At 43.9% G+C, this 12,177-nt stretch overlaps 1 protein-coding gene and 1 pseudogene across 1 annotated transcript in view; one reads left to right on the forward strand and one right to left on the reverse strand.

The window, feature by feature from the left end:
- Positions 1 to 12,177, reverse strand: part of LOC146625084 (partitioning defective 3 homolog) — a 359,232-nt gene that overhangs the window by 75,711 nt on the left and 271,344 nt on the right. The window contains exon 20 of the mRNA XM_085362620.1: positions 9,484 to 9,612. Within this exon, the coding sequence (XP_085218746.1) occupies positions 9,484 to 9,612 (129 nt within the window). The remainder of the gene's footprint in view (positions 1 to 9,483; positions 9,613 to 12,177) is intronic.
- Positions 7,320 to 8,310, forward strand: LOC146625085 (general transcription factor II-I repeat domain-containing protein 2A-like; annotated as a pseudogene).

Genomic DNA, 12,177 nt, shown 5'->3' on the forward strand with positions numbered 1-12,177 from the left:
TGCAATGTTGCATGATGTGCAGTCATCTATAAAGCCCCGAAGCTAGTTTGGTGTATTTTTGCATGGCTCTGTACGAGGTAAACAATGGAAATGATCGGCTTAGCTGTGTGTAGTTGTCAGAAAGTCCAACAAGGGGGGGAAAGAAAAAAAAGACACTAAATCCCAGAAGCCTTTTCACCTGCCATCTGGCTAAAGTGATGTCAGATCTCTGCCAGGAAGGACCAGACAATGATGTTACCACAGGTTCACGGAAGTCCACTGGGATCTCAAGACCCTCTGGCATTTTATGGACTAATCAGATTCATGAAAACGGCAATATTGACATTTGGGATGAGATAATGGCCGGGGCTAGACTGGCGACATCAAGCTAAAAGAGAGAGACTTCTCCTCCAGGCCTCAGGAGTCCGGCATGGATAAGGCTAATAGGTGCATTTCAATAAGACGATCTTAACAAGCAAAAAACTGCAAAATTATGAGTCATGCTGCTTCCGCCACTGGCTTTATTACATCTGCATTCTGTGTTGTAACTTTGTTGCTTTTATGTAATAAAAATGTGTTCAAAAAAAAAAAAGGCTTTCATTTCAGCATATCTAATGCTTAATTTTTCATGAGCAAAGCCACGGCTCGTCTGGTTGTAGAAAAGATTTGTTTGCGTGTTTTAGGAGAAAACATATCAGCAATCCAAACCTGTTGCTCTGCTGTCAAAGCAAGACTAATCTTTTGGATGTCAGACAGAAAAAGGCTGGGTTGTGACGCGGTGTTTTCATCTGTGGCCAGGTGGCAGCGGCTTTTCTCTGTGCCAAGCTGAGATTTGAAACGTGACTACTGGAAATGTAGCAGATGTAAAATGTGCGTTAATATACATTTTGAATTATGAACTTTAAACACACTGATGTGTCTCCAGTTTCTGCTGCTGCAGTGTCATCCAGCACTGCAAAAACACTCAAATACTTCAACAACTACTTGATGGAATAACATCAAAAAATGTTGGGAAATATTTGCAAAACCAGGAGAATGAACCGGAACGAGACACTGACAGGCGTGTGTGTGTGTGTGTGTGTGTGTGTGTGTGTGTGTGTGTGTGTGTGTGTGTGTGTGTGTGTGTGTGTGTGCGCGCGCATGCGTGTGTTTGAAATTTGAAGCTTCGAGTGAAATGTCTTACGCAAACCTCTTTTACCATAGAGACATCCCACAACATAATATTATCACAATACTTCACCCACGATGTGACATTACAGCGACATTTTGTGATATGCTGAGTATTGTGCTAACATATATTGTGATTTATTGCTTTTTTCCCCAACAGCAAATTATGTCCTCGAGATTAAACTTTGTCAGTATGTGTTTGATCTAATAAAAGAAAATTATCTCACTTCAGTTTTATTTTTTTGCTACAAAATGAGATTGTCAAGCACATTTCTAGTTCTATAGGAATATCACTAAAAACAATCAGCTGACAGCCGGTGCTTGTATATATGTCGGGATGTATGTATGCATGTGTGTATGTGTGGAAGAGCATGTCCTCTTTTAGGATTTTCTGATTTGGATGTTTGTCAGCGAACATTTTCTCGGGTGGTGGTGGATGAGATGAGCCCTTTTGTTTGTAACATTCCCGGATATTATTATTTTAATGTATTTAGTAAAGTATCCATATATTGCGTCTGTATCAATAGATGCATGGTGATATTTTATCGATATCCTTGTATCGATAAAATATCACCATGCAAAATACAATATTTTCCCCAACGCTATTACAGCGGAGCCATTTTGACATGATATATTAGAAATACACAGCTGTTACTAATCACACTAATTGAGGCTCTGTACTAAACAAAACAGAACCTCCTGCAATGAGGAACACCTGTGTTTATTTATATTTCATGCAAAATGGCTGAAAACACAATTCTCAATCTACAGTCGCAAAAACCTTTAACTTTCCAGGCAAAACCATCACAGACGCATCAGAGGACTTCCATTGGTACTCAAAACCGAACAAGTCTCAAATAATTCGACCCATTAGTATAAAAATGAGCATTCGTCACACAGTACGTGAAAAAGTTTCATTTCTACAAAAACTCCAAAATATGGAGTAGAAACAAGAACGAAGAACACAACTCCTGTGCTGTAGTTGTTATCTGTAAACTCTTCTCGTGAATTATCATTCCATGTACAAGAACGTGGTGTACAATACTGCAGCTGCTCAAATGGCATCTATAAATACTCTTCTAGATTGTTCTCTTCTCTCCTGTGTTTCTCAGATTGCTTCCATCTATTGTTGGTGTCAAACCTGAACAAGTGTGAACAACTCTGAGCTGCTGTGTTCATGAAATTGCGCTAATCTACGCTTAGTTGCGGTAAACGTCTGCCGACTGCAGAAGTACAAAAACTGGCTTTTTGTAACTCATGACATAGAGACTATTTGCTCAGAGTATAGCTGAGCAATTCAAAAAATAACTGCAATAAAGGTCACATAAAGGTCACATAAAGATCAGGGAGCCATCGTGGTGCAAGTCGAAAGCTGAACAAGTCTTGATATAACCACAACCACAGGAAACTGTGTTGGAATTTAGAAGCCGTTTTTCTGCTCTCTAATATGCTCATTAGCCCCGAAACCTCACACACCTGCTAACTGCATTCTTTGTGGGCAACCTGTGACTGCTGCTCCACTTCCAGGTCCTCTCATTCCCCCTGCCTTCTCCTCAGAGGCCACCCCTGCACTGCACCGTATATACTCCATTAGCCAATTAATGGCCCGGCATGTTAACACTGAGGAAAGTGCTGCCCACACTAAACACATTATTACTATCACATTATTACAGCCCCAATTACCAGGCCATCTCCTCTCGTCTCCTCTTTCCACATACTACATTTTTATAGTTGGCACGCCAAGGACACGATTCAAGCTCTACTTCTCCGGCTGGATTTTTATTCCAAGCATACTGTTGAAACTAAAGAAGAAGCGACAATTTGCCCATCCCAGGAGTGCCTCTGTATTTTTGTACCTCTTAAATTAAATGCGATGCCTGCTTACTTCATAACGGTGGAGTGGAAAGGCATTTCCTGCTGGTGAACAGACAGTCTAGACAGTCTAATGCGGGGAGGCTTTCAGGGCAGTTAAAGTTCAGCCCCTAATCCACTGACTGACCGTGTCTTCAGCAAAATTATGTGTCAGCCAGATGACGCCGCTCTCCCTTTAACATTTCAGCTTTCTCTCTGTTATTCTCCTTGTCAAACCGCATGCTCGCGCCAACTAAAGCTGGATTTGTAATGACGCCGTTACTATTAGCTGAACAGCGAGAAAAGAGGGCCGCGTGAAGCAATTACTTGAACTCTTCGTGTCGCTGGAGGAGAGTCCTGGTGTGAACTGGTGGCAACATGTCAGCTCGAGTCCTTTCTCTTCCGAGCTGAGTGAATCTCATTGTTAATCCTGCACTTGCTGTTGTTTGGACCAACAAAGCGAGCAGACTCCTTCTCCATATGTTTGTCAATCTTTAATCTACCCCAAAGGACACAAGGAGGAGATGGGAAGAGGCGGCGGCGGCGGTGCTGGTGGTGGGGGGCGTCTTTACTCTCCTACATTCATTTTGAAGTCAGCACGCTTGGAAGTTTCGAAACCATGCCTCTTCAATATGCATTGTTACCACGGCGGATGAAACAGAATGCATTTGCCATCTTACTTTCGCATCCAGCCGCCTTGAATAGATTTTTTTTTCAATACTCCCTCATCAAAAACGTGTTCTATTATTCTGAAGTGCAGACGGAGTGCAGCATACATCTGAATCTAATCAAAGCGCGGTAAGTGACTCTGCTCGCAGCTGCCTGCGCAGAAGCGCAAAGCTCTGATAGCGCAGCTTTTCTGTTGACACTTGGCCCGCGACATAGTAGCGCAATCACAGAGATAATTGTTCGAGTTCCGCGGTCCTGATTTGCAGCGCTAATAATCGGATTAACTTGCTGTAGGTATCAATATAATTACAAAAGTAATCACCCATCCCAATCAACCCGGTTGGAGCTTCCTTTGAACTCGCTATGCAAATGAGACTCGAATAGGATACTGAAATAATTAGGTGGTTCGACAAAATGGAACAATATCACTGGTACTGTGATCACTGGGAAGGAAAAGAAGAACTTTAAAGTCTAGGATCTTCATTCAGTGGGACAAAGTATCTTTAAGCTGAGCAAAATTATAAAAAGACGTTTCATTTGTTAAATAAAAGACTTGGATTTGCCGTTTGCTGTCAGAAGTGAATTGTGCTGACTATTTCAGAAGCGCGGGTCAGGTTTTTGTTTGGTGAGACTCAGCAGGAAGTGTAACAACAAACAACAGGAAGCAGGTCATTGTCCAGGAAAGAAAAAAAAGAAGAGGAAAGAAAAAAGAGAGATAGTTTCTGCTGTGTTGTGGGGAGCGGGAACAAGGAGAGTGGCGCTGGAGTGCTGGCTGCTGATTAGAAGCCATGCGGAGCCAAGCAGATAAGAAAGAATGGACATCATAATCAGCAGCTGCAGAGAAAGACAGACGACAATGGAGTTGAGTCCAAGAGAAAAATGAAGGAAGACCATTGTCAGGTTGGCTTTGTGCACTTCCCACACTTTGGCCAAGGAAACATAGTTTCGGGGCGAACACGTGCAGCGATAACACAGAGACTGATAGAAGCTCCATCAGCACCACCACAACCATGCTTCTTTCTCTGTCACGCCTCGCTCCCCCACAGCTGTCTCCATGAATGAGAACCACAGACGCCCGGGATCCAATCAGAGTGCTGGGTATTTTCACGGTCCTCTCCATAGGAGCCAATCAGATAGAGCTGTCTTAGGCGCTGTCCAGTGGCTCAAAAAAACAAAGCAAAAAAGAATAATGGCCGCCTCTGCTGAGCTGAACATGGATTTATATCAGCCGGACCACAGGTTATAATGATGGGACATGAAGCAGCCAATCACACGAGCTGTATCCAATCTGCCAGATTTTTTTTTGCAAAACAAATCCTGCTCTTCATCAAGTGGGTCCGGCGCACTGTGGATGTAATGGAGTCTAAATTTTATGTACTCTCTTCTCCATCATTTTCAGTCTATAAGTGGCTGACAAGATATCAATGGAGGAGAACGGCTTTATGCAAAATAAATGGATTGTATCAGCGAGGAAGCACGGGCCAAGAATACACTGCATGAATCACATCAAGGTCAGAGTTTTAAATATATGACCATGGCTACCTTACTGCAGGGTAAAAAGGGGACAGGCTTTATGAATTAATCTGTTTCACCTCTTCAATGACTCCTATTTTGAATCACTAAAAGCCCCTGTCACAACTGTCTGCTCCAATTAATGACAGCGAATGTCAGCTGAGCTGGGAGTCTGGCCGCGGCCCATCCCGGGTCGCGGTGACGTGCTGTGCCGGTTGACGATTGCCAGCTTGGGAAGCCCGGTGAGTTCTGATCCATAATTTCATAAAAGCCCTCTGGAACGCCGCGTCTCTGTGTCAGCAGAGCAATCAATCACAGCACGAGCTGTACACGTTAGAGCTACGACAATCAAATGTAGCACCTCAGGAGTGTAATACAGTAGCGCTACCAGAAAATACAAGAAGTAATGGATTTCTGAGCCGTCACCCTGCTGAACCCCGGTGCTTTGAATATCGACTTGGCTCCGTGGCAGGTTGGTTTATTATTGCCCACCACAATTTCCCTCAGGATCCCCTTTCCATTAACTGAGGGACAATCCTGGTCTGGCTGAGTGATGGGATTTGGGAACAGGTACAAAAGGAAAGAATTAGGCTGCTCTCCTGCAGAGGAAGCAGGGCTGGGAGCGCACACATGCAGAACGGACACAAACAAGATGGGGAATGAGGATGTACGGCGAGACAAAGCGGCGGAGAAAGAACGTCAGCTGTGAAAGACGAGATTTAAATAACGTGGACGCGTTTGGATGGAGGTGCGGGAGTGCATGTGCTCCACATATCTCGTGCCCACTGTGTCTGTGTCGATTCTGCTGCTTAGCATGACAGCTCTCTGGGAGCTGCTCAAAGAAGAAAGATCTGGATGGACCACCAGAGCCACCAGTCTCCAGGGAACGCTGATGGAAATGTGTTGGGCCACCAGCCAGAGGGGGGTCATACCCTCAATGGAGAGAGGACCTTCGTTGCAACTTATAGGTGAATACCAGCAAGAAATGCATTACAGCTTTTTGAGCAAGGCCTCCAGATGTTCCTTTCAGCTGAGAAGAGGGCCCTTTGTGACATTTGTATGTGTTTGTGTGTGTGTGCGTGTGTGTGTGCTTGCAGTTGTTTGTGTTTTCGACAGCCATCCCTCCTTCTCTTCCTTCGCTGCAACAGCGAGCGCTATCAAGTCCTATTGTTTCTATTCAATTAGCTGCCATTACCAACGGCAGTTTGATTATTGAGTTCATTTGGCTGGCGGGGAACAATGGAGGCAGCAAGCTGTCTTTTTCTTCACCAATACTGTCTAGCCCAGGCATGGGCAAACTACGGCCCGGGGGCCACATGCGGCCCGTTAAACATTTTGATCCGGCCCGCCAAACTTGAAAAAAAATTAATAAATTAACCTTGTTAATGTTTTATTTCCCCTGCAATTCTGATGTTTCCTCACTAGATGGCGCACTCTAGATATATTGCCTTTTTTGAGGTGAAGCGTAGGCCTATTACTCCACGTTTGCACTTTACCCTGTGACCTACCATCTATGAAGATGAGCGGACCCAAGAAAATGAAAGTGGACAGAGAATGTCGAGTGTTCAAAAAGGAGTGGACAGCTAAATATTTTTTCACTGAATATCGATCATCTGCTGTTTGCTTGATATGCCAAGAAACTGTGGCGGTTTTTAAAGAGTATAATATTAGCCGTCACTTTGCCACAAAGCACGCTAATTATGCTAGCAAGCTCTCAACAAAAGAACGGGAAGCTGCTGCTGAGAAGTTGGCAGCTAATTTGAAGGCTCAGCAAAGTTTTTTTCACCGTCAAACTGCCATTCAAGAGTCAAGTACCAAGGCCAGTTTTATGCTTTCATTCAAAATAGCAAAGGCCAGCAAACCACTGTCTGAGGGCGAGTTTTTAAAAGAATGTATGGTAGAGACAGCAGGTATTTTGTGCCCAGAGACCAAAGACAAATTTGAGAAAATCAGTTTATCACGGTGGACAGTGACTTGCCAAACTAATAGATGAAGATATCACCAGCATATTAAACAAAAAGTCATTCACTTTTTATTCTTTAGCACTGGATGAAAGCAACGATGTCAAAGACACTACTCAGCTCCTTATTTTTATCCGAGGAATCAACGAAACCTTTGAAATAACGGAGGAGTTTTTGACAATGGAGTCTCTGAAAGGACAAACACGGGGAGAGGACTTGTTTGAACGGGTGTCTGCAGCCATCGAAAATATGAAGCTTCCCTGGAGTAAGCTTGTTAACGTCACCACAGATGGATCTCCGAATTTAACGGGAAAAAACGTTGGCCTGCTGAGGAGAATCCAGAATAAAGTGAAAGATGAAAACCCTGACCAGGATGTCATTTTCCTCCACTGCATCCTCCACCAGGAATCTCTATGTAAATCGGTGTTACAGCTGAATCATGTTGTGAATCCTGTGGTGAAACTTGTCAACTTCATACGCGCAGGGGGACTTCAGCACCGTCAGTTCATTGCATTCCTGGAGGAAACTGATGCGGATCACCAGGACCTGCTTTATCACTCCCGTGTCCGCTGGTTGAGTTTGGGCAAAGTGTTTCAACGAATGTGGGAGCTCAAAGAGGAGATTGGCGTGGTTTTTGGAGCAGCAGGGGAAGACTGAGGAATTTCCTGAGCTGAGCAACAAGAGCTGGATGTGTGACTTTGCGTTTGCTACGGACGTATTTTCACACTTGAATGAGCTCAACGTGAAACTGCAGGGGAAGGAGCAGTTTGTGCATGACATGCACACAAACGTGAAAGCCTTCAAATCCAAGCTGGCTTTATTCTCCAGGCAGATTTTGAACAAGTCATTCACTCATTTTCCTACACTAGCCACGCTGAAAGAGGCCGGAGCAAAAGTAAAGAAATACAGTGAGTCACTGGATGCACTGCACGGAGAATTCTGCCGTCGGTTTTTGGATTTCGATAAAATTGACAAGTCACTGGCCTTTCCTCTGTTACAAGACCCCGAAACAGCTCCAGAGGAGCTTCAGCTCGAACTCATCGACCCTGCCTTAAAAGAGAAGTTCAGCTCTCTGAAACTAAATGACTTCTATGCTTCACTCAATGATGCCGCGTTTCCAAATCTAAGGCGAAAAGCGCAGATGATGTTGGCTTTACATTCAGCGTCATGAACATCAACAAAGCCAGCCACAGATCCAAGTTAACAGACCTACACCTCAGATCCATCCTGAGAATCGCCACAACAAAACTAACTCCAGACTTTGATGCGCTGGCTAAAAAAGGAGACCAACAACCGTGATACGCACGTTGTTAAAATGAACAGTGAGCGCAGATCAAATATAACGCTTCACAGACTGACTTGCTGCAACTGTTTTGTTCTTGCACTGGTCGTTGTTGACTTTTGGCACCGGGTAAACAAATTGAATAAAAGGAACAGGACAAGTACATCTGCATCTCCTACCGTTTTTGGGGGGAAAAAAAAAAAGAGTTAGGAGGAGAGTGATGTGATATCCTGAAGGATAACAGAACTTTCAGTGCTTTAAAATAAAATGTTCATTTATTTGATTTTCAGTCTTTAAAGACTCATTTCGAAGTCAGAGATTTTATTGTAATGCTTTTCTTCATTTTCATTGGAAATTAAAGCACATGTTTTCTCCATATCCCAAGATGTGTATTTTTCCCCCAATGAGGTGATGTTTTCAAAGCATGCCATCTATCTGCTCCGGTTCCGGCCCCTTTGTCAAATGTTAGAACTCAATGTGGCCCACGAATCAAAAAGTTTGCCCACCCCTGGTCTAGCCCCAGAAGAGAATGAAACGGGGCTCGTCTGTGAGGGATGAGGCGCACGCAAGCAAAACCGACGCCTCGCCTCGGTTCATTTGGACATCCCGGCGTCCACGGTGCCAGAGGACAAGAGGACAGAGGGCCAAAAGAGGAGGATGAAAAGGAACAGTGTATTCTTGAGCGATTAACAACCTGGGCGTGCTGCAGGGGAAGACAAATGGTGCGCTACATCGATTTCGCTATTACAATGAGCACTATTCAATCATGCTAAATCCACAGGGGCCTAAGAGCACCATTAGGAGGTCAGCGCCTCCGAATGGCACAGGCAACAACAATCTATAAATGATCTATTTAATGTACTGATATAAAAGAAAGGAGGGCATTTCACAAATTGACATCAGAGTGCTTTCCCAGAATTTCCCAACTGTGCCTCTGCCATTTTGTTAATTGGGTAGTTTGCTAATTTTCCAGTAATCACAGTGGGGGGGGGTGTTTCTTCCCCACTTTGTTCAGTTTAGACTGAAATCATTACAGTGCTGAAGCTCTCTTTGAGTACTCACCTCTCTTGTTCCAGTCTCATCTGCTGGGTCTCCTCTTCTGATGCCTGCATGTCCTCTGCTTTGGATTTAGTGGAGCTCCTCCTCTCCATCTTGTCGTCCAGCCGCTCGTCCTTCCGGTTCTTTCCAAACCTGGAAAAGAGAAAAGGTTTGGATTTATATTTGGGAAGCAGCTCAAAGGGAGCGTCCTTGGGAAGCCATCCATTATTGGAAGAATAAGAATAATGTGAATGTAATCAGAGTGCATCAAGACATATCAAATGATAAGACGACACACTGGCGATAGCTTGCTATCGCCAGTGTGTGAATGTGTGTGTGAATGGGTGGATGACTGAATGTAGTGTAAAGCGCTTTGGGGTCCTATGGACTAGAAAAGCGCTATACAAATGCAGGCCATTTACCATTTACCAATTCCCACCCTACCAACTGTCCACACAACACAGCAGAAAAGATTCAGCTATGGTATAAAAAGTAACTCTGCTTCCACTTTCTTCCTCTGTAGTTGATTACATTACACATATGGCCCACTGTGATCAAAAGTGTGCCAGACCAGTGAAAGCTCCCCTTTCACTCAGTGTAAAGAACTTCAACTACATATTTAGAGCCTTCTGTTTGACACCTGTGGTTTAGATGTTTGAAAGCTGTGCAACCAGGACAACTGGAAAGCTGGCTGATATCTCTAACACTCTGGCCAATGCAAACTTTTACAATTTAATGACAGGAGTGAGACACTGGTCTGGACATATATGAGGCAAGGTGAGGGACAAGCTGAGAGCATGATTCTCGTCAGATATGCTATGCACTTGGCAAGTCAAATGAGTGGAGAGCGTCTGAAGACAGAGCGTGAGAAAATGATGAGGAGAGGATACAGATCGCAGGCTTACAGCTGACGGGGGAGTACGGGGACATCTACAGGACCACACAGTCTCAAATGGCTTTGATATCTGATTCCATCGTCTGACTTCATCACTGCGCAGGATTACACGATAAAAGAGCAACTTCACGATGAGACTGGAACAGCAAATGCAGTTTTTATGGGAGCACGATGTCATATCCTGCTCCGTGGTGCAGCAAGCCGTGGAGGAAGTGAAAAACATGTACACAATGGAAGGATGAAAGGTACCAAGGGAGTGCACATCTGTACACCACACAGCAGCTCTATGCATGGCACACTGTCTGCTCTGGCATGACATCATGTTGCTGTGCTGGTGATTTGGCCATTTTTTTTTTTGTCATAGTTTTCTCAGTATAGACTTTTACAATAGCTATAAAACAAATGAATCCAATCATCAGTCAATCATCTTTCACAAAGCTCAGTGGAGTTTAAAAGTGTGACGTGAGAAGAAATTTAACAAAAACAGGACTGGAATTTATTGATCCATTGGAACAAAACTCTGCGTTCTTGCATTACAAACACCAACATCGCTTCTGATGTCCCCTCTGGGCTTTTGTTTTTTTGACCACTCCCCTCTAACTTCAGACAGAGAAGACATCAAGCTCTGTGCGCTCCAAGCCCCACGATGCTGGGGATGGTATGGTGCCAAGTTTATTATACTTTTTTTTTTCCATGGCTGTTCTTTATTTGACAGTTTGAGAACTTTCTCTAAAAGCTGAAAAAAGATTACATCAGACGTGGTTCACTTAGGGCCAGTGAAAGGAAATATATTCATGAAATGGGAGACTGGTTCCCTCAAGGATGTTTATTATTCTACTTTACATTAAAAGCAGCCTGGACCTTTGTGCAAATGGCTTCTCTTTTGGTAGCACCTGTTTTGGAATTGCAATCTTTCGAATGTGCTACAGGAGACCCGAATTTGTGGCTTCGTAAAGAGCCCAGAGGCAAAGGGAGTGATATGTGGGCTCTTTTGTAGCACAGATAGCATACATTACCTGATTAATTAATCAACAAATGGCTCTAGTGAAGGCATAAAACTCTGTGCTAGAGCTGGGAATGATAATAATAATGAACCTGCTATCTATCATCAGGGCAGGTGACAGCTTCCCTGGCTTCCCTTCAAGGACTTTCATTAACTTCCTGAAAGAAGTTGACCTTTCTGTTTTCAACACATAAATATGCTAAAAAGCACGATCACTGGAAAAAAGCTTGTGTTGTCTGTGAACAGTGACCCAAATGTATTTGTCTGCAACTAAAAGAAGGTGATTTGTGTGCAGGAGTGCCCAAACTTTCCATTGGGGCTACAAAGTTTTAGAGGTCGATCCCTGATCCACCATCAATCTTTATTAGTTTATAAGTGGATAACGGGGTGCGCAGCTGGAGAGAACAAGTCACGCTGCAGGTGTGTCCACATCTGTTTGAGATCACATCGACAAATTTTCTGCAGCATCAGTAAAGTGCAGTTATTTGCATGATTAGTGGGCTTCTCAACACTGTGGTGGAGCTGTGTGCCAACCAAAGTTAACCTCGTGTCTCATCAAGCTGGCTGATTGGTTGGTTGGACGCCCAGAGCTCAAACTTTTCCTGAGCTTCAGCCTATGCACCAGGTAACTGGGATGCTTACTACACTCCATTCTGACTTGGCTAAAGTTAAGAGTCATGTAGACATTTGCGTCAGTAATATGCTGGTGATTTTTTTTTCCTGCTGCTCACGTATAATTTAAAGTGGCACAGTAAGGTGATACTTGTGTGGAAAACTGTGCTCGGCTGAGCTTTCCTGGGGAGTAAGAAGCAGCTTAGTC

This window comes from Diplotaxodon limnothrissa, linkage group LG9 (genome assembly GCF_057381915.1).
Source record: "Diplotaxodon limnothrissa isolate DT_005_m linkage group LG9, D_limnothrissa_male_GT1.1, whole genome shotgun sequence".
Classification (NCBI taxonomy): domain Eukaryota; kingdom Metazoa; phylum Chordata; class Actinopteri; order Cichliformes; family Cichlidae; genus Diplotaxodon; species Diplotaxodon limnothrissa.